General features: G+C 41.6%; 1 protein-coding gene across 8 annotated transcripts in view; it reads left to right on the top strand.

The window, feature by feature from the left end:
- Positions 1-23,266, top strand: part of ARHGAP22 (Rho GTPase activating protein 22) — a 134,695-nt gene that overhangs the window by 71,258 nt on the left and 40,171 nt on the right. For 6 of the 8 annotated variants that reach the window (XM_040070886.2, XM_040070885.2, XM_040070890.1 and 3 more), the window contains one exon: positions 19,292-19,468. In XM_040070886.2, coding sequence (XP_039926820.1) covers positions 19,292-19,468 — 177 coding nt within the window. The remainder of the gene's footprint in view (positions 1-19,291; positions 19,469-23,266) is intronic. The other 2 variants (XM_040070889.2, XM_040070893.1) reach the window with 1 other exon arrangement.

Genomic DNA, 23,266 nt, shown 5'->3' with positions numbered 1-23,266 from the left:
AAACAGCTGTAATCATGTAGGAGAAAGCAATGGGGTTAAACCCTGGTTCTTCTCTTATTACCTACTGCCTGAGAGTCTCAAAGATAGATAGATATATATATATTTAAATAAAGGCACTGTCATGCTGTTGCCCTAGGGAAAACAGGGAAACTGAGGCATTGGGTAGTGAGATGACTGTCTGGAATCAAAACATCCCAAATCAAGTTTTCTTCTGCCTAAGTGAAAATGAGGAGATAGCCAGAAGTGCCCAAGAAGGAAATGAAAGATAACCCAGTGACAGGACAAGAGATTTGTAGTGCTACTTTTTCTACACAAGACAAGAACTGGTTAATAGAATCAGGGGGTTTTTATGTTATCCAAACCTGTTGTGGTTTTTTTCTTTTCAACATATGTTGCTGTAGCAGCTGAGTAATGCAGAAGTTCTGCCTGAAAAAATGCTTCCTCCTTATATGATACTGTACATATTGTCATGGAAATTGTCCTCATTTCCCCCGAGCACACTTTAAATAACTCGAACAGCAGTGCTAATGAGCAGAAAGATATCTGCAATCCCCACCGTGCAACTTGACATACTTTATCCCACTCTGAATTCCCTTTGCTCATCTCTGAGCATTTTAAAGATCTGGTATAATAATTTGCTTTCTCTCTTTGGTCTGTTCATTTTGCTCTTAGCACTTGATAATAAAAGGTCAGCTTTGGCTGAAACCTTAGTGTTGCAGCCATGCCGTTTTTCACTGCCAAATACCTTAAGAAAAACAAGTGTCTCCGAAAGGGTAAGTCATTATATTTTTGGTGTATTTAGTGTTGTCTGTTTTGCTTTCAGTCACAGTAAAGGATTTATTCTGAATTAACAAGCAGTGGAAATGGATCTATTCATACTGCCTGTCGTTTAGCACTGGGGGTTTTGTTATGCTGTGTGCAGTTTTGGTTCAAGATACAGTGTATGTTATTATCTTGCATTTTACATTCAGAAAAGCCGACTAAGCGAGAGGATGTTTAACTCTTTAAACATGAAGCGTGTGTTTTGCACAGGGATGGAATCCCTCATGCAGAACAAAACAGTAACAGAGAATATGTGTGTTTGTTTTTACAAATAAGTTTAAGTAGGCAGCTGAGTAATGGTCCACTATTTTTTGTACAAAAGGAGCAGTTTATTTTCAATTTACACTGAAATAATAAAATAAATGATACATAGTGAAGGAACAGCATGTTTCCTCTTAGTATCTTTCCCATGTAGAGGTACCTGAGTGCATGACTCCACAGAGATTTTCAGCTTGCTGTTGTGGGGTTCGCTTTGTGATTTGCTGTGTGGGCTTTTTCAGGAAATACTGATTTTTCTCCAGGTACACACAAAACTCTTTGTGAGAGCAATCTGCCTCTAGCATTGTAGAAACTGACAGTGCAGTAAACTCCCAATACACACATTGGCTGTAAATTATTTTCTTCCTTTGCATTGTCTTCATTGTGACATTTGTTGTTTAGGCAGCACTCCAGATACAGGGTTTGCATAAAGGCAAATGGCAGTGATTTCTTGTGTCTGGGACATACATTAGTTCCAGAGCATCTGAGGAATCTGACTTGCTCACCTGACTAATTTTATATCTATTATGTAAATTATATATATATTTTTTTTTAATTTATATTATTGGCATTTATGTATGCATGTGTTTACTTAATATGTGTATTTCTCTAATTCCTTGTTTGAATATGATTTTTTTTCTAAGGGATACATGCAGATGGGAATTTTACATGTTTTCATCACTCGTGTAAAGTTGAAGAAAATGTTTTGGGAAAAAAATGTTGAAGAAAAGAAATTTACATTACCATTGTGTTTTCTTCTGGTTTCCTATTTTAAAATGGGATTGCACAAGAACTAACAGTTGAGATGTGATAATTTAATTAAGCTGACCTGTAGATGCTGGTTCCAAGTATTTGATGTTTTGTTGAGTGAAATGCATGCACATGTACACAAATTTACACAATAGCTCAGAAATTCCTAAGGATAGAATTATCTCACTAAAGCTTTTATTAGAAAGAAGTAAAAAGAAAAATTATAACTGGATTATTAATTTGATTGTGCTAAATTATTTTTTAGAGTTTTGTTGTGCGTGTGTACATTAAAATGCCACTTTACAAAGGGGGTATAGGATGATTCCTGCTCCTCTCCTGACGGGATCCAGCTGTCCAGCGTCTTTTCTTACCTGTGTCTGCAGTGCAGGGAAGGGCTGATGGGACAGCCAGGAGAGGTAAGGCTGGGCCTCTGAGAGACAGCTGAGGGATGTTAGGGAACAGCAGCCAGTTGAACTCTTAGTGAGTCAGTACCAACAGGGAAATTCTCAGCTGAACTGAGGGTGTTTCCTCTTGGAGCCTGTTCCTGCCAAAACCTATCTGATCTGCGAAATCCATCAAACTGTCCAGAACACCTCTTGAATCAGGCATGCTGGCAGGGTAGGGATCCTGATTCCTTCTGCTGCCCTCTCTGCTGTGTGCTGTCTTTTCTCTTGCTTTCAGGGCAATGCTAAAGCAGTGTGTGTCTGAGTGGGAAATGCTGAGGTAGCTGAGCTTCTCCAAGAGCTGTTCAGTATCAGTCTGTCACTAATCTTGCTTTGAAGAAGCTGGACTCCGGATAGCTTTTGAGCCACTTCCCATCCAGTTCTTAAGGCAATCCCCCTTAATTCCCTTTCATAAAGCACTTCATTTGCAGAGGGTTTTATTGTCGTGTGAATAAGGACATGCTTCCCAGTAAGTAGATGTGGTTTTTCTAAGGCATGAAATGATTAGAGTGCCCTAGGCACAGCATCAAAAATGTGGATGAATAAAAACTGTAGCAGCCGTGAGCTCCAGTGGATCTGACCTTGCTGTTCTTTGTGTCTCTGAACAGGGAAGGAGAAAACCATCAGGAGCAGTGAGATTAGCATATGATCTGTGGTCTCTTGCCCGCAGGTCCAGATGGTCTAGGGACAGAAGCTGGGCTGTGGACAAGTTCATGGCCAGAAATATTCGTTGAATGGGAAACAAAACTCCCAGGTAAATGCTCCTGGTTCAGCCTTGAAAGGGAAGTTGCCCAGGCTAACACAGAAAGTGGTCAGCAGAGATGAGAACTGGAAACTGATTCTCCAAAATCTTATAGCCTGAAATCTGAGGATTTTGTATCTTAGCTCTTTTGTACCAGGTTGTAGGTGAAGCCTGTTTCTTTCCCAGTAAGATTTATTCTCAAAAGGCACCATTTTATCTCTTCACTTGTATTCCAGGCCAGGCCACACTGTGTTTTGAATTAATTCTCTATTTTTTTTTGTGGAGGCTGCAAGAGTTTCCAGACATGTCTGAAATGAAACAGCCAAGCCAAAGTACAGTGTTCTCTCTTGCTGTGCATCCTTTGCTATGCAGACTTCCTGCAGGTCTCATTTGTTTATACAGTCTTACCCTACTCACACCCTCTGATAAGCATGCAGCAATTAGATTCTAGATTCTAAAATTTATTTATTTTTCCTGTTTTCAGTTTTAACCTTCATCAAACTCTGGTCAGTCACATCCACACAGACACCTTAAATAAGGCATCAAAACAATGAAACTGTTTATTAGTCTCTGCAGCCTGTTGTTAAAACCTTCAGTTTTCTTGTGTCTTTTTCCAGTGATTTTTGTTTGTTTGTTTGCTTGTTTTGGCCATTCCCTGATTACTGGCTCAATACTATTTTAAACTGGGCTTTAAAATATCATATAGTCATAATTGTCTCTGATCTGGCAAGTCGTTGTCAGTTTTTCACTTATGTCTTCATTTTTAGTGGGCAAAAAAGAAAAGTGGGCAGCTTCAGAAAAGCCTTTTCCACTTTAATTCAAAAGAATTTAATAATGAACGTTTTATTGCCAAGTGGTCCTTACTTTCCTACAGCTGTAGATTTACAGAACATCAAAGCTGGATGGTTAAGGTGCACAAGTAGTTTGTAGCCAGCAAGCCAAACAATCTCAACTTCAAAGGAGGGGAGTGTTCTTTAATGTTGAGGGCTCACCCTTTGTGCTTAGCAAATGGAACTGCTGGGGAAAATGCCATGTGCAACAGACAAGAGATGTGGCTGCCACTCCTGGGAGGGGGTCTGCTGGCTGCTGTCTGCTGCCTGAGAAGAGCAGCCCACGTCCAGCATCCTCAGGATATTTGATGGCTGACAATTAGGTCGTTTTTCTATGATGTCCACCCACTAGACTTTCAGCTTTGCTTTTAGTGTTCTTAAAGCTTCTGTCTCTGGGGACCTCCAAGGCTGGTCATGCTAAAGGAAGGATTTGAGCCTGAGCTCTGTTACCTCTCCTGCTTCATTTTGTCTGTGCCTGATTGTTTTCCTCCTCTGATGTGCTCGCAGGGTGGATGATTTTATACACATTATGGAAATTTTTGAGAAAGGCTATCCTGGTGAAAGGAAGCATTCAATCCATACAACAATATGATTTGAGGGTGATGGTACAGGAGTGGATATGAGGATGCTCTGCATCTGTGGCAGTCATGTGGAAAAAGGGCCACTGTGATTTTGCTCTTCATACTTCGTGCAGTTAACCCAGCTATATATCTCCAGTTCGACATAGCAGGGATAGAGGAGAGAAAAAAGGAGCTAGATGGATTCATCATTAGATGGACCTGGAAATTGCGGTGGTGTGTGGCTTTTCTTTCAACTCTGAAGCCCATGCAATGTGACCTAACCCTCTGTGTTTTATTAAACTCCTTATTGCACTTACCTGGTGGATGCTCCCGTTCAGAAAGTTGAACAAAAGCATCAGGATGAAGCAGAAAAGGGCCTGGATAATTCTTTCTTCTTAAACTGGTGCGTTATTTACTAAGACTGTTTCCTTGACTAGAAATCAGTCTCATAATCCCTACAAATAAACCCATTCCATAAGTTTGGGATGCAGCAGGTGCCAGCATGCAATGGTGATACCCCATGGTATCTGAGATAAAAGCAAGGTGCTTGGGTGTGGAGGATGAGTCCACAGACAGTCTGGATCCTGACTGTTTTGAGTGGTTGGAACCCCCAGGAAACGGTGTGCTGGACTCCATGGGCCAGGAGATATGACAGGAGCTGGCAGGACACCACAGAGACATGTCTGTTGTCCAGTAAACGACTTGCAGAGCCATGTGGCTCTGGTGCAAATCTCCCTCATCAGTATTAAATTCTGAGTGGAACTGGGGCTTTGTTCAATCAGTGTCTAGGCTTTTGTGGGATCTGGGCCACTGTCTCCACAGGGCTCTGGGATTCAGCAGCCAGAGATGCCAGTGCTGCCAGGAATCACAGTGCTCTAGAGGCAGAGTTGGCCAGCACTGTGCTGCCTCTCCGTGACCCATGTGCACTCCGCTGAGAGTGGTGACTTCAGCTCACCAGTTAATGCTCTCCAAAGAGAGGAGGTGCCAGGCAAGCTCTGGAGCTGCTGAGCAAAGGAGCAGCTTTGTGAGACACAGTACACTCCAAATTTCTGATGTGACTTTCCTGTTTTGAGAGCACTGCTTTGATGAGAAAATGGTCTCCTTCCCTCTCCTATCCTGTGCTGGGAGAACAATATTCATGCTGTTCAGCTTCTTTTCTTTCATTCTTGCTGGAACTGTCTTTGCAGTTCCACACAATCAACCCTCTAAACAGCATTCCTTGCTTTGTGAGAATCGATGTTTGATTAATCTGGGTTGCCCAGATATAGTAGTTGTGTTTTTTATTCTGACTCTGCTAGCTGATAATTAGTATCATATTGGGAATCATTGAGTGTCTCTGTATCTCAGTTCTCCACTGATATTTCTCATGAGGAATTTCTCATTGTGGCATTCAAAGGATTTTTTAGGTGTTTTTTTTTTTTAAATACAGAGACGGCATTTCTCCACTAATGTGCAGTATAATCTTAGAAAGTAATATCACTCTCTGCCTGGTATCCCAAAACACTAATGTTTAATTCTACGTGAAAAGCGTATTCCAACAATGGAGAACAATTGTTATTTTTTTTTTTACTTCTTTTAATTTGTTTGTTAATAGCTAAAGCATACACTGAAAGCATTTCTGTTTTCATATACTTGTGACAAAATTGGTTTGAAGTTACTCTTGTGTGGCTATTCCATATTTGAAAAAGGCCGTCCAAGCTGTGTTGGATGTTTTTAATTGGATGGAGCAGTATCAGAACTGGACTAGATGAAGCTGATCTTAGGATAAGTAGTATGGTATAAAGAGTTCTTTTTTCTGTTGGCTTCCTGAGAATCAGCCATCCTTGTATTTAGACTCACAGACAGGACTAGAATATCTGCAAACAGGAGCATTTGAGGCTTACAAGTGCTAGATTGTGCATTTGGAAATATGCTCCTTCTTTATGATTATTACAAGCATGTAATGCTTTCGTGATTAGGTAGCCAGATCACCTGACTGGTGATCTTAAATTAAACAAGGCAAGAGAATTGAAACCTCTCTGGAAGGCTGGAAGAAGCTGTGTCTGTTTGACAACTTGCAGGTTTGCTCCAGAGACCATGAATTGAGTTTTCACTGAGAGGTAACTGGCAGAGACCAGACTTTGAAGACAATAGTTTACTGCTGTCTTGGGTTTCTGCTTTCGCAGTATGAATCATTTAAATAAAGAATGTGATACAATGGAACCTCCCGTGTCATTAGTACTAGCTCACTGAAACTGGTCGCAGTCACAAGCCATACAAGTTATAGCTCTGCTATTTCTCCCTATGTGTTAGAGGTGCATCTCCTTTTAGGGACCTTCAAACTCATTTGATTGCTCTTAATTAAAAGAGTGTAGAAGGGAAGAGTAGGGGGAACTTGCTATGCTCCCCTCATTCCCTCTGTTACCTGACTGGGGCTCTGTCAAATCATGAAGCCATCAGTAATTTTTTTCCCAGCCTTGCAGACCATTAACCCAAATGGCTCTTCGATTTCCAAACCACGTCCTCTCAGCCCCCTGGGTACCACAGCTTCACTAAAGATACATAATTAATTATTTGGAAAAGCTGCTGTTTTAATGTAATATTAAACAGCAGCAGCTCAGCAGGTGTCCCCAAGGTAAGGAAGGCAGCATGCTACTGGCAGCAGCTGCTGCCTTTAGGCTTATCAAGATTTCTTTGTTTTGAAACAAAAGCTGGAAGGCTTTTTAATACATGCCCTGTCATTGGCTGAGCAGATCCTGGTTTCTGGCTGTTACTCTGCCTTTGAGTACAAAGACAAATTCTTATGACACATTCTGTGTGCAATGCCTGCATACAGTTCTGTGCTCTCGAGAAAGGAGCAGGGTGAGGAGAGAGAGGAGGCTCACAAGACAGATACATGTGCCCTGTTTCCTACTTGCATTTTTCTTAGTGGACCAGCCGGGCTTAGTGAATCTGCGCAGCAGCCCAATTTATGTCGGCATTTTCAGAATGGGCCTTCTGCTTCTATAAGCATTAAAATACACAAATATATTGCCTATAGAGGGCATTCCAAATAGTGAGGGTGATATTCTGCTGGTCTCATGCAAGTTCTAGTTCTCTGTGGCCTAAATATGTGTAATTAGATTTAATTTGTTATTCATACCACTGGCAGAGTCAGCTCAAATGGCAATGCTGGCATTTCCATTCCGGTAGTGTACACAACGAGCATTGAGCAAGGCTTTTTAGTTCTTTGGGATAAGAATTTCATCTTCTGTATTTGAACATCATAAAATATGTTGATGGCTGGGTTTCCCCAGAACATGTGGGTCTTAAATGGCCACATGTAAACTGTATGTGCAACGTTTCTTGCTCCAGAGATAACTGGGGTGTAGTTACAGAGTTTGGCTGCCAGGCATGGTCAACCATGCAGCAAATACACTCTCGCACCAGGAGAAAGCTTCTCTATTACACTTGGTGGCTGTACATACCTGTGTTAACCTTCAGGATTTTTGGGGCAGGTTCCTGGGAGCTGTAATGTCTCCTGAGCACTTGTCTCCTTTCTGTGCTCCTTTGTGGAAATTCTTTTAGTTTCCCTTGTTAATCAAGAGACTCTGTCTTTCTGGGGCTATGACCTAACTTTGATCAGTAGCCTTTGCTTGAAACATGACAGACCAGTAAACTTTCAAATAACATAAAAATAACATAAACAATTGTTTGGAGGACATTTTGGAAACATAGTGTAGCCCTCAGTAGGTGTCAGTATGCTTTGCTAAGAGACTGTGACTGCTGGTATAGTGGAGAGAAGGCTGCTGACCCAGGTTTTCACATACCAGGATTTTCCTTTTGCCAGCTAACTGTTCTGGATAGAGACTATCAGGACAGAACAAGTGGACTACAGTGCCTTGCAGATCTAGGAAGACCAGAGAAAGTTGCAGGATTTCTGTGGGAGGGATGCCACTTCACTGGGTTTTACCCTAGCCCACGAGTCCTGAGATGCTCAGGTAGGAAAATGTTGCACCAGCTCAGAAGCTGCTGTTTGGAGGAGCTGGGCAGCAAGGGCTCAGTGGCTGATTGTCTTGGTGCTGGTGATCTTCCTGCACTGTGGGAGTGGAATCTTGCACAGTAATGCTGGATGAAGGCTGTGAATAGTTCCAAACCCTAAACTGTGCTTCTGTGAGCAGTCTGCCTGAACTGTGATCTCTAAGGTAATGCACCTGAGCTTCGCTCTCTGCCTCTACAACTCAAAGGTGACTGTGCCAGCTTGTCAGATGACACTACCTATGTGCAGGTCTTTGGCCTGTGATGGAGACACACAGCCAAAGGGATGCGATGCAGTAGAAGGGTACAATCAGTACGTAATTTTGGCAGTGAATGTTGCAAGACAGAGCTTCCACTGGGAAATCCAGAGTCAAAGCATTCTGTGCAACATTCCCTTGAACTGCAGTGGGAACAAGGTCACCAGCTGAAGACGTTTCTCAGGATGAGTTGTTGTTTACCTAACAGGTTTTTTTCATTTCTTGTTTAAATCTGATCTACAGCAGCATGTTTCTGAAAAGTGAGGCTATATCAGCTAATAATTAACCACTTCAAAGGAACTTCCATGGGTGTTCTGATAATGCTGCTAACTGGGAGGAGTTGGTTCATTGCCAGCAAGTGGACAGAATTAGAATTGATGTTTCTAAGCATTATTCCAGTAGCAGTTCACTGACAGTTGTCCTAAAGCACAAAGAATTGAGGCCCAGCTTTTCCCATTGCCCAGCCTGGAGTCCCTTAGCCATCACAGCTGCGTTTTGAGCGACTGCAGTGCTGGGCCCAAGTGACACGTATATACGTTTTTTTTTTCCCAAGGAGCGTTGTTGTGGTAGTGAAGAATGTTGTGTGCTATACAGACATGTTTAGAAGATATATTGATTGCCAATGCATAGCCAGATATAGGAGGAGACTGCTGTAAAACTGTCAGTCTGTGCAAACTGTAACGAGGCTAGTCTTGGATCAGAATATCCTTCAGCTCTTAAATTTGGATCTGGATCAGCAGGACTTCTATCTGCATTGTCTCATCATTAGTATTGGCAAGGGTTTCCTCAAAGTTGTCAACATTTTGCCAAAGGCCTACAATATATATGCTTTCACATTTCAGTCCTTTTTCTGTGTTAATGTGACAAATAGCTTCGTTTTTTGTAAAAACAAAGTCTGCAACTGTTGAGTCCTTAATGATAGTCCATTAATTTGCTGCTGCCAAAACCATGCTTGTAAAGCTTCAGTTACTTTACTAAAGAAGATAATAATGTTTGTAATTGGTTGGCTTGAATTTGTGCAGTACTCTGTATTCAGTCTACAGAGAATCAGAGTCTTTACAGGCTCAGCTAAAAGCTCTGGCATCTGCAGCCTAAGCTTTACCAGTGGATGGCTTCTTTTCCATTCTCCTTAGTTCAAGGTTTAGAGCACTGGGTAAGATGAAAGACGTGTAGTCTTTTAAAAATAACAGTGAGGATGTCTTTGGTTTCATGGTGGATTAAGTGCAGGAGAAAGAAAAAATAGGCTTCTGAGGGGCAAGGTGGAGAGAAAAGTTGGTTCTAGAGAGATGCATTCAGAAGGCATGAACCGCTTCATTCCTATCATGGAGCAGACCTGGCAAATGCGAGCATAACAGTTCAGAAAGAGAGCAAAACTTGGATATTATCTCTCCAATGTGAAATTATTAATGAAAAATAGATAAGCTTTCACTATTCTGATATTATGGTAATTTCTTGTCAGAATATAAAATTCCTCAACTTTTGTTTTTGTTGTGAAACATTTGAAGAAATTTATGAGAATTAGAAAATTACTTGTGGTTGCATGGTAATGCATAAAAATTATCCAGTCATTTTCATTCAGATTTTTCAAAGCGTGAAGTATCATCATCTTTGGTCAGGAAGGAATTTCCTCCCTTATAATAGCATGTAAACATAACCACAGTTGGAGTATATAATTTGATACATTCTTCAGAAGTGTCGAGCACTTGCAGCTTTGGAGAACCACGTGGAACCATATGGCCTGTTTTTCACGGCTGTGCTACTATTTTCTGAGCCTTTCGTACGTACGTTTGTAACTTCTTTTTTGTACCTCAAATTAGTTTGCCTTAATTTAGATGTCTCCTGCAAGGTGCCTTGTAGGGACAGACACACAACTCCTGCCAGCTGACCTGAATCTCCTCCTTGTAGAGTGTATGTCTTCTGCTGGCCTGAGAAAAAATTCATTTCCTCTCCTTTCGGATCAGAGGTTTGAAGTGACTGTAGTCACATAGTCCAAGCAGTTCCACACCATCACCATAAAGGAATGGGCTCATTGTAACTCTAGATCTGAAATACGCTGAGGAAAGTCTGTAAGGGTTAGCTTTGGGGAGTGGAAGAGAGGAGGATGAGGGAAAGCAGCCTGCTGTTGATACAAGGATGTTATGGAATGTGCTGAGGTAAAAAATTCCTTGCTCTCCCATGTCATCTCCAGTTGCCATCACCAGGTCTTCTTCCACGAGGGGGTGAAATTACTTCTTTCCTCCCCCAGCACAACTTCAGATAGGGGTAGAAGTTGTCCTTATGTTATTCTAAGACAGACAAATCATGGTGTGAACAGCTCCCTGAGAGCTGGTGACATGTCAGACAGATTCTAAAGGAAAGGTTTGTGAGTTCTGGAGCACAAGGGTGTGTAAATGGAAGAAGCTGAACTGCAACTATACCTAGGCTCCCAACACTTTCAGATTCTTTTCCTTTAGGAGCTCTGGCAAGGAAAACAGTGTTAGCATGGGCAGAGGCTGTACCTTAAAATTGTCTCCTTTGTCAGTAGATACTGCTCTAAGAGGCAGTGAATGTGCCATTGCACTGGGAGAGCTCCACCCAAGAAGTGTCTGTCTGTTATGATGCAGGCTTTGAATTGAACATGCTCAATCTCCACAGTAATTTCCTATCAGGAAATATTATTTGAGTCAAGAGCCAGAAGGGTTCAGTCTAACTCCTGAGGACATATTAGAATATTGATACTCTGGAATTCACACTTGAGATGGAACATGCAAGGTGCAACAAAGGTGGAATGGTGTCATGCAGCTCCTAGAAACTGCCAATGTAGTAGTTGTTCCTCATTGTTAATTATTGTTGATTGACTCCTCCTTGCTGGCCTCCTAAATTAGCTGTGGCCGTATTGGAAAGTTTTCATCTCTTGCTGCTAGCCAGTAGAAGCTGATAACAAAGCAGTGATAATACAGCTTGTTTATAGAAATACTATAGTACAGCATTGGGGGCACACTTCACAAGCTCCTGAAACCTCTGTGTTTGAGGAGGCAGTGTGATCATTGTTAATGTCTGTTCCTTTTATGGAGCAAAGTAGCTGGGGGCAGAAGGTGGAGGGATTAGTGACTAAGCTGTGGTGGTACAAGGGAGATGCTGCATCCTGGAACAAAAATGGACTCAGTTGCATTTTGTACCTGGGCTCATCTGAGCTCTAAATATTGGCCTGCTGCAGTAGACGTGGCCTTTCCTCCATTGTGAAGTCACTTCAGCCAACCTAAGCTGTACTCTATGGCCTCAGTGAGCAGCACATCCCAGGCAGCATAGTAGTAATCTCTTCTCTAAATTTGCAAATGACTGAAAACAGAGAGACGCAAGAGCGTGGGTATACTAGAACAATAAATATGTTTTTAATGCCAGAAATATAACTTAAAAATGCTTGAGCCTTTTTTACTGAAACTTTGAGAAGTTCAGACAAAGGCAGATAAATCACCTTAAGGAGAAATCAGCTCAATTAAACTCAAACATTACACAGCTCTGAACTCACGCGAGCAGGTTTTACAAGCAGAAGTTCAAGGTGAAGTTTGGCTTCAATTCTACTTACTTTTCCTTGAAGAGTACTTGAAGTTATTTTTCTTCCTTCCTCTTATCTTGCATCTTTTTTATTCTGCTTGCCATGGTTCCTGGTGTGTGACATCACATACTAGCATTTGGCCTGCCTGGAATATGGGTTTTGTTTATTTCCAAGGCATTGCTTTATTTGAAGTGGTTGGTAGTCTTAAACAGTACTTCACTTTAATTAATAGATAAAAGATGAGAGTAATAAGGTCACATGTATTATCAAGAAATACATCTCCAGGCAAGGGAGTCAAGCTAGCCAGACACAGGTTTTATGTATTACAGGCCAAAGACTGAGTTTGATCTTCATTTCTTTCATAGAGTTTTAGTAATCCTACACTTGATCCTGACAACTGACACAGATCGCTAGCCTTAGGTTTATAAGGGTTTTCTGTAGTCCATGTACCAGTACAGAGAAGCTTTATTAGTGACTCTGTTCATGTTAAATCTTGCCCGATGTTTTTGCATAAGAAACCACAGTTCTGAGGTCTCATCTCTTTGTTGGTGCATTTTTAAAGCATTTTAATGGCTTCTGAAACCACGGAAGGCATGGGAGGAGAGAAGAGATCACAGGGCTTTGGGATTGCTTAATAGATGGCAGTGGCTTTAGAGTGTTTGCCTGCTTTTGCTTTATTCTCTAGGATGAGGGCTAAGATATGGTATTGAAAAACCATTTACAGACTCATCAAAATCCTCTGCAGTGGTTTTTGACTTGGAAAATTTCATCAACTTTTCCTTGTAACTACCATGGTACTTGGTGAAATAAAAAGTGCTTAAGGAAATTAGGCATTTAATATTTGACTGAGAAGTCAATGAGATTTTAGTGCACGCTAGTAAATCCTGCCCAAAGAAAATGTGAATTGTGTCAGTTTGAGCTGAACTTCCTCATTACAATAAAAGGTATTTAAGGTTTCATTTTTTTCTCATTGACACAACCAAATGAATATTGAATGTTAAAATCCCCCAAGCTCCTTCCAAACTGTGGAAATGAAACACCTTTCACCTACAAAGGTGACTGTTTCTTTAGGAAAAAATGCTATTAAGCTGTGCATTGGAACTGTGGCACAGTGAATGTATTTTGATTCAAAGCTTGTTTCTTTCATTTGCATTTCACGATTCTGAATTTTTGTGCCTTGTTTTTTCTTAGTTTTGTATGCCTTTTGAAATATGATTATGCATTTACTCAGCTCCAAATCAACTTCCAACTCACATATTCCATATATAAATAGATGGGTGGGTGAAGATACAAACCAAAAATTCATGGCAAGCACACATCACTGTTTACTGTACTGTTTAATTCCTCACAGATCATACCCATACTGGGAAACCCCCAGTTTTCCTTGCTTTTATCTCACTCCTTGACTACTTCAGATTTTGCTTTCTGTTTTTTTTCTCTTCTCAGCCAGCCTAAATGGATCATCTCAAGATGAGTTTCATATTCCCAGCAATTTTCCCGTTCTATTAAAGAATAATTCAGGAAAAAAAAAAAAAAAAAAAAAAAAAAAAAAAAAAAAAAAAAAGGAGAAGTTTTAACTGTTGCTGTTGGCAGGTTAACCCAGGATTCAGCTTTAATAGACACGGTCTCTACCTCCAGCATTCAGGTTCTTGAAAACCTTTGTTTTGGGGTGGAAAGTGCTCAGGGTAGAGGTTCAACATTAGCTGGAATCAAGGTAAAAAGACTAAAGAAATGGAATTAGGTTTCAATTGTCTATTCAAAACATTCTTAATGAATTTTTGCTTACTCATTGATGTTTCTTTCGTTTCTTGATCCAAAGATCAAGTTTACTTTGGTATTTTTTTCCTGCTGTGCAAATGAAGATCTCATCTAACAGAGCTACCCTTATTCTTGACAAAATTCATCTTAATTTTCATCTTTCACCTTTCGTTGTCAGGGATTTGAGCCCGAAATTCTGATACTCACCTTAAAGCCAATCATAAAGGACCAGGTCAGGGAAGGTGAATCATTGCAATTGTTCTTTTCAGCAGCGAGTGCTAGTTTTTGACCATTTGTCAAGACCTTTGTTGCTGCTTGTCCGCAGTCAAAGGCTTCCTGCTGCTACTTGCTGCAGCACTGAGGGCAGACACGTCAGTGGGCCTTGTGTTTCCCACCAGGCTCCCTTCCCCAGGCCAGCCCTGAGCCGCCGCTCGCCTCCGCGCGCCGCAGCAGCACCCGCGCACCGCCAGCTGCAACTCGCTCCCGCTGGAAATGCTGCAGCTGCTCTCCACACCAAAGCAGGGCAAACACCTAAACAAACATGTCAATGTGTACACATACACAAGTTACTGGGATGGTGTAACTTCTCTGGAGGCTCATATAAGGACAACACACGAGCGCATCGGTAAGAGGAATGGTGTAAGAAATGGGTGAAAGGCAAGTCAGAGGGGGGAGGTGGAAGTAAAAGAAGTTCCCTAAGCAAAGAAAGAAGCTGCCAGCTTCAGAACCCAACAGCAGCTTTGCTTGAGAATATAAAAGTTCCTCCTTTTATATGCAATGAGGCAGTCTCATCTCCCATGCAGAAGTCCAGTCCTGCTCCCCATGAATTTCTGTTCCATACAGACAAAGGGGATCTAAGGCTTGGCTTCTCAAGTAATCTTTAAGAAGGTTAAGCTTGAATGAATGAGGTTCAAGGCAAACCAAAAATTCAAGTTTTTCCTTACTGGAAAGAGCTGTATAAAGGCAGAGGAGCAGCCTGTCTGTTGCAGGTTCTTTGAACAGGAACACAGGGCAGGACAAGTAAATGTAACAAAATTATACCTTACGTTTTGCATGTTCCAGTGAGTGCTTACCTAAGGATGGTAAAAAAAATAATTTTCAGTAAACAGGGCATTGAAGAGTAGATTGTGACTGACTCCTGCTGCTGTTCCAGCACCCAATCTCACCTTTAGCAAGATTTATTCCCAGAGTTTTTGCGTTTAACCTGCCCTTTTGTGGGGCATGGGGGGAAAGCTGAAAGGAGGATCATGTCTAAGGATTGTGAGGCGGACATTGCTCTGAGGTGACTGCTGCCATTAGCAGGTCATGGCACCCAGACCACGTCAAATGAAGAAACTGTGAGTGGAGGCAGAGGAGAGCAGTTCTGTCAACTTGTGTGAGTCTGGTCCTAGAGAGAGAGCATTTGTGTACTGCAGCTGGGGGCCAGGAGCTAAACTGTTCCCCACAGGCAGAGATACCTCCTAGGGTATGTAAAACACTTTGAAAAAGGTACCTAGGGACAGGGGCAACAAAGCATTCAAGTCAGCTGGAACCTGCAGCCCCTTTGGTGGGGAGCAACAACCAAACAAGTCTCTCAATAGTTCTGGGCTCTTAACGTATGCCGACATGGTTGCTATCACCTTTCCCACCCTTGAAATTATTGGCTTCTGTATGCTTGGATGAGGGGCAAATAGAGCTGCCAACTTGCTTCATGGATAAGGATGAAATCCAGCGCATCTTGTCCAGCATACACAGGAAGTCTGCAGCAGGCAACTGAATGCAGGATCCACTGGTCACAGGCTAATGCTAAAGGAGAGGGACTGTGCATCCCCAGAGTTAAGCCCCCTGTTCCTTCCACATCTGTTGAGACTCTTGCACTCTGTTTGTGTTTGCAGTTTTATTTTGTCTCTGTTCTGGAGATGAAAGTAGCTGAGCAAAAGACAGGAATGTCTGCCCATGGCAATCCTGAGCTATGCAGGGTTTGTCTCTGAGGCCCAGTCTTGTTTATATGGAAGCTTGATTAAAGATGAGCGAGAAATTCTGTTCAAGGGTATGAAAAACCCTTGTCTGTGTTCAAAATCATTAACAGAGGGTTCTTCCCCATTGTGATGCTGAGTGGCCAGACACCCTGTTTGATTCACACAATAGAAGCAGAGCTTGTGTGCTTCAGGGTTGACCGTAGTAAGGGCTGGAGCTCCCTTAGCGGCAGAGAAGCCGTGTGAATTCAGCATCTGAATGTGAACTTCATCCCACTGTGAGAGGCAAAACTAAAATTCTGTCGCCAAATGTTTCTGGGCAGGAAGCTTTGAAATTGTTTCCCTAAAACAATTCCTAAAATCTAGTGTGTTTGAATTGCTACAATGTTGTGTTTTCAATTCAAACCTGATAGCCGTGATAGGATCCTGCTTTGTGTCTGAGCCCATAAAAAATCATCTGTGAATTTCAGGTAAAATTCTAGACTTCTAAGAAATTTCTTGTGACGTTGTTTCCTTGGGCTGTTTGTTTATTTGTTTGTGAGGGTGGTTGGGTTGGTGTTTGTTTGTTTTGAGAAGATCTAGGTGTTTGAATTCAGCTGTTTCTCATTCTTGTGACTACCAAGACTGAAAAGCTGTTGAATGTAGAGAGATGTGTCTGAACTCTGCCTTTTAGGAAACCCTAATTTTCCTGCTTGATGCCTCAAGGATGTAGTAGAAGGAACCAGCCAAGTACGCAAAGAAATTTGAGTAAAATATTATTTAAAAAGAAAAATGTTTACAGGTGGGCCTTCATGCTCTGCCAATGCATAGTCACATCGTACTAATGTACAAAGCAATTCTGAAGTGTATTCTTATTCCTAAGCTGGCCTTCATGTGTGGAGTTGCCTTCATTTGCTTGTACTTACATGTCTAGCCACTGCTGACTCTCCCACAGGCAGATTGGAGGGTCATGACCTTGCTCCTATTTCAAGTTTCAGTGGGGAAAGCCAAGCATGGAGGAACTATATGTAGTCTTTGGCAGAATCTCAGGTCTGGTGTGTACAGAAATCTTTTTTTCCCATCCAGATTTTGCTTTTTGCAGACTCGAATAGAAGTATAAATGTTTTTGTTTGTTTGTTTGGGTTATTGTTGTTGTTGTTGTTGTTTGTTTTTTTTTCCTAAATGCTTGCATGAAAGCTGTCTGTGAAGGTTCAGAAAGCAGCTGGCTGGTCCATCTTTATGGGAAGGGGTCTTGCAGTCAGGTCCCTCTGGTACAGTGATTCCTTGGGAAGATGCTGATGCCAGTTTTGCAGAAGTCCAGTAAATCATCTTCATTCTTTGCTTATTGTGCTTCTTATGGAATCTTTGTAAGCGCTAGTGCAACTACTTCCACTAAATTTACAGTTTGTGCTTTATTCTAAAGCAAGCTTCTGGTCTTTTCTTGCCCTTCATGTCTTGAATGGGCAAGATCTCAGCTGATCCCTTTAAACTTAAGAACAAGATGTATTTTTACCTGGACCAAACTCAGTTGTTTGCTGGTGGTGGGACCCATACAGTAAATGCCTTTTTGAGGCTGTTTCATTCCTTTGAAGAATGATGGCCTAGCTTGAGCTCAGTCCGTCTATCTGCCAAATGCCGCATCCTGAAACCCATTTCTGGTGTGTACTGAGGGCTGTGCAAAGCCTCTTTCAATCCTGTCTCCTATGCAACATTTGATAGTAAAAAAGGCCCTGTCAGTAGGTCTGCTGGGTGTGAGGTGCAAGAATTAGACTTCACAGCCTCTGCCTTCACCATGAGGCTGAGTACTTGGTAAAAAGGATTCAGACAGTGACAGGAATTTCACGGACTGCAGTTTCCTGCATGGATGGTTTTGTATGCAAAGGATGAAGTATGTCATCCTTGCAGTGGATTATGGTGGGACATCGATCTGTTCAGATGCTGGCATCCTAGCCTTGAGCTAGAGAGTTTTTCTCTTTATATACCTTAAGGAATATGAATAATTCAGTAAATTAAAAAACGGGAGACTGTCCAAGAGGATTTGGGCACATGTGGGGAAAAAGCTTTTCTCTCTCAAGCTGCATGACTAGTCCCCGGTGGCTGTTGTTTCTCCTCTTTACTGAAAGACTGCCTCAGTTTCCCAGTTTAGTGAATTGCTTCTCGGAGCACCACAAAATACTTCCCATGCATCTCATTTTTCCACCTCTGCTTTGCAAATCAGTCAATGTTCCATGAGTGTGTCAGGGCAAGAAAGTAATTAATAGCGAGAAAAACTACTTCCTTGGCTTGCAGGCAGCTCCCAGCTTGCTTCTTTCCCCAGATTAGCAAGGATTTAAGGAGCACATGTTCTGTGTATGCTAAATCAGCTCTGCAGAAACCACAGCATACCATCATCCTGCTCTTATCTCTGAATTCCACGGGCAGGCAATCTCAGCTGCTCAGCACAGGCTGGCAGCTTTAGCTTGCCAGTAGGTGCTGAAAGCCATGTAAGCGTGGAAATGGCAGTGACACACAGCTCAGATGTTATCTCCGTAGCAAAGCCAAAGGCAGTTTCCATGGTGATGGAGAAGCTCCAGGGTGCTGGGGATGCAGCTGCTGAATTGGACAGGATCAGCAGCCTTTTCATCCAGGGACTATTCTAATAAAGCTTTTTTGTGTTTAGGTTGTATCCAGCTCTGGAACATAAAATGAAGGGTGAGGGGAGGATTTAAATTGTTGGAGTAAGTGCTGACCTAAAAATGAAACAGGAAAAGCAGGGTCAAAATGCTTCAAGTATGGGTGTATCCACAAGGGACGGGGTCTTTTTGTGATGGCTTGAGTGAATTTGGTGTTCTGGTCAGTGCTTTTCTGAGATGTTGCACACCAACATTAATAGCTCCTAAAGTTTTTACATCAAGTGGAAGACTCAGAATCATATTCCCAGGTCTTTATTTTTTTCTGAATTGGATCCAAAATCAGAGTGGGTCTCTCTCTGTATTGAGACTATATATATGCCAGACTTGGAGAAAGTGGATGATCTTGTGAGTTCTACATCTGAAGCCTTTTAAAATTTCTTACGCTTCACTTGGTCCTTCTTTTAGGTAAAAATCTCTCAGTACAGGTATGTGGAATAATTTCTTTCTTTTCCTATAGAGCCTTACGGCCTGTGCTCTTGCTTTTCTTATTGCTGAGACAGCAGATGCAACATCTCCAGGTTTCCCACACTGGAAATGCATATTTTGCACTTCTGCTTTGATCTTCTATCAACCTGTGCTCTGTGGGTGCCTCAGCACATCAGCAGGAATTGTCTGTAAAACTGCTCAATTAAAATAATAATTTGATTATTTTTACCGAGATTTTTGGCAGTGTTAAACTTTGGTTGTTCTCTTCTGAACTGGATACTAAAAGAGATTTGTATTCTGTCTTTCAGGTGGTGCAGGGGACCGGGAAAAGATGCCTGTCAATCATGAGGCTTTCCTGCTCATGGCTAATTCCCAGAATGAAATGGAAGATTGGGTGAAAGCCATCCGACGGGTTATATGGGCTCCATTTGGTGGAGGTATTGCAAATAGCTCACATGCACATAAATTAAAACATTTGCCTCAAGGTAAAACATATTTTTGTGATACTAGGATATGTATAACACTGTAAAATCCCTGAGATGTCTAGATAAGCTCTTGATTGTCTGAAGTGTTTTGAAGCAAGGGATGGGGATTTTTATTTTTTTTTTTTTTTAACTAGGGGATGGACAGGAATGAAGGGGAAGTGCACATCCACAGCGTATGGGTGGTAGTAACAAACATACCACTATTGTCAGTATTCAGTTCTTTACAGCAAAATATTCTGTGGACCTTATGGGAATGAAAGATTCTGTCCAGTTACCTCAGTTTTCTTCCCTAAGGGCAGATGCCCATCTTGAACATCCACGAAGCCAGAGACAGCAAAATTTAATTAAGTTAATGTAGGGCCCAGTTGAGAAGGCAAAGCTTCCATTGGCTTTAATGGGGGTCTAGCCTGAGGAAGAAGAGGATCAGGCAGAGTGGACACCTGCAGGGTAATACAGTTGTTGACAGTCTCTGTGGTTAAAATGAACAAAACATCCAGACTTTCATTATTGACATTATAACACAATCTTTGGAATTCTCAAGTCAGTAGATTATATAGGAGTTGTGTTCCGAGTTTAGCACAGAACGAGGACTCACAGATGTTTTCTTCTGGGTTTGGTGTTGGTGAGAGCAGCTGCTGGCCTGGTACTGGACACTGTGCTTTGAAGTGACTTGGGTACTACTGACGGAGTTCATGCAAATAGTGTTATCTCATGCAGATGGGGCTGTCGACCTCTTTTGAGAGGTACAGATTAAAAAGTGCCAGATAATGGTTAGGTAATACAATTACTCTTGCTGAAATGAAGTCACTAGTTTTCCTGGATCTAGGGGGGGAAAGTGACCTTGATATACTAAGAAGACACAGTGTTTGTTAGTCAGTTTTGTCTGGTTTGTTTGCTTGGTTTGTTTTGTTTCAAGTAACTCTTGAAATTTGGAGTCTCTGGGTAGCAGCACTTGGTTTGTCTGGAGGAGATACAATCTCTACTGATGCAATTTTTCCCAATATCCTTCTTTCACTTAGCAGGAGGGTGTAGGTACAAAAGTTAGCTTGTGTCTGATCTGAGGTTACATGTGATGCTGTTGTGCTGTGGGCAGAAAAAGTCCTCTTTGCTAGTAGAAAACTATTCTACCAGAATTTCTCCTCAAACTTGAGTATGTGCTTCTTTTGCTTCACTTCTGAATTCCAGTCCGCAGTGTAGGGTCTTTTAGACTGGGTCAATGCATGCCCTCCGTCAGGAGTCTCGGAGCTGGTATTTCTGAAGCCACTTGTATCTGACCTTATGGTGTGTATTTTGTAACTTTGCAATGTACATTCAAGAAATACTGTGAGGATAAAGGAGACATTCAGTCATGGTAAGTGGTGCACTGTCTAGTATTAGCCATTAGGGCGTGATATTATCAGCACTGCTGGTATCAGTGCAAATTTGGCTTCACGTTTTGCTTGTGTTTTGTCAGTCTCTTGAAGTAGTTTCAAAAGAGATGTTTAAGAATTAAAATAATAATTAAAAATCCAAATATTTTTAAAACAGAAATATCAGAATGGCATAAAAGTAGTGATGGATTTTCCTTTTTGTTTGTTTCTTTATGGAGCCAGTATTGTCCTAATTAATTGGTTAAGTTTCTTTACCTTTGAATTTCTCTGCAAAGTGGTCAGATAATATTTTGGATTTTAAATGAGGCAGATACTCTTACATTGATTCCAGGAACTGGAGCTTTATGAGGCATCAAAAAACAGTAATGAGAATGGGGAAGCAAGGCAGCACAGGGGAGATTAGAGCAGTGCAGGGGAAAATACAGCAGCTTCTGTTTGTTGCTATTTTCACATCCCGCAGACTTGATCTGGTTCAGTGATCAAAGTCAGTAAAGGCTGCTGGTGAGAGCAAGCTTAAGCTCTGTAGAAGAGAAACACTGGCATTTGCAGAGTTGGAAAGAAAGGATTGCAGTTGTGTATCAGTGTTTTTTCTCTCTCTGTGGATAAAAATAAGCCAAGGACATGGGTACATGCTGGGCAGTCAGTCTAGCCTGAGCTCTCTGCCCTAATACTCAAATGCATTAGCCTAAAGCCATCTCGACTATGCCTGCTTTGTAGTCCAAGCTGCAAGAGCAGATTCTGACATTGTGGCCACTTCTCTGAGCTGGTGAAGTGCCAGCTACTGTCAGGAGTGGTCTTCTACCCCCTGGCAAGAGTGTGTTCCGCTGCGCTTCATTCTGCTGATACTGGTGGGTTTGAGTTGTGCAGCAGGAAACGACCTGGCAGGAATAAAGGAGGGGGAGGATAAGTTTGTAGGTAGATTGATTCCTTGGCCCTGCTAACCGTGTACACCAGTAATTCCAGCACAGCACAGGCAATGGGGAGACGTGATGGCATGGAGAGGGGCAGGCTTCTTCATTCTGACTGCATCCCACACCTAAACTGGCTTAAAGAAACCATGGAGCTGCATCCTCAGTTTCTTTGCACTTCGGAAAGAATGTATAGGAATGCAAATAACTGGGAAACAGTGAAGATATTCAAACTGTTGTTCCCAAATGTTTTCTAGCCAACTTGGGGAAATGATCTAACCTACAACTTCTCCTTCATGATCAGAGCAGGACAGTTTCTCTAGGTGAAATTCCAGCTTAACTCAAATGTGGGAGGACAAATATAGCTGTCTCTGTTTTAATGGAATAATTTGAACTCTGCTTTGCCACCACCACTAATTTGAGAGTCTTATCTCTCAACACTTTTTAATATATTAAGCTAAAGGGAGGAGTTAAAAAGCAGGCTTTATTATTAATATGCAAATATCCAGCGCCGAGAAGGTTGATACGATGTAAAAATGAATTATGCCAAGATAAAAAGGGAGGCTTAACCACACTTTAATCTTTGTTGATGTATTGAAAAAACATAAATAAAAAAATATTGAGTGTACCTTCTTATGTGTTGATGCGGGCATATGAACTGTGCTTAAAGGTGAACAGCAAAGGCTTCTTAAAATAAAACAGAAAACTCCCCAAAGCTGCTGAGGATCACAAATTACTGATACTGAAGACACAGTCAGGTTTAAAAGCTGTATGGAATGTGTTCTTTGAAATATGCTTCAAATGTGGCCTTAAAATACAATCGTAGATTTCCTAAGTTTTATGAAGAAGAGTCGTCTTGTTTATAGGGAAAATAATCTCTAGCAAGTTTCCCTGAGTTCCAGGCTCCTGAATTCTCAAGTCTAATACATCTCATTTAGAGCAGAAGACTTTGTAAACTGAGATTTGAGAGTACTCCATACATTTTGATTGTCTTTTAGAAAGAAGTTTGTCACAGTGACTTGATAGAAGTGAGTTTTGGAGAACATTCTGATACAGAGTGATTGAAACTATTTTCTATGATCCTTCTTACCTCTGTGACACATATTGCTCCAAGTTTGCACCACTAAAAGCTTATCTGGAGAGTCCCTCTGTGTCCTACAGTCCTGCTGTTCAGTGTTCAGTGGGTGCTCATTAATGTGAAATGCTTGTTGCAGTGCCACAGTGCTAAATTGAAGGGTTTGTGGCCATAGGCTGGGCTGAGAATGACCTTGTTCTTGCCCTCCCAAGTTGGATGCATTCGAAGTGTTTGATGTGGTTGGGGAAGAGAGGAGGTCCTGTACAAGTGTGTGACAGGACTGTACTTCTGGTCTGAGGAGGTGCAGCCACTGCAAAGAAGTTCCTTTTTGTGTGTCTTCCTCATTTCTGTCCCACATCAGCTGTAAAACAGAGCTTTATCTGAAGATAAAGACTGAATCTTTGGGCATGAGATACAAAACCTAAGCTTTTTGGTGCCTGAGTTG

The sequence above is a fragment of the Hirundo rustica genome, chromosome 8 (genome assembly GCF_015227805.2).
Source record: "Hirundo rustica isolate bHirRus1 chromosome 8, bHirRus1.pri.v3, whole genome shotgun sequence".
Lineage (NCBI taxonomy): Eukaryota > Metazoa > Chordata > Aves > Passeriformes > Hirundinidae > Hirundo > Hirundo rustica.
Note: the sequence above shows the minus strand (reverse complement) of the source record. Positions and strands in the feature narration are given on the sequence as shown.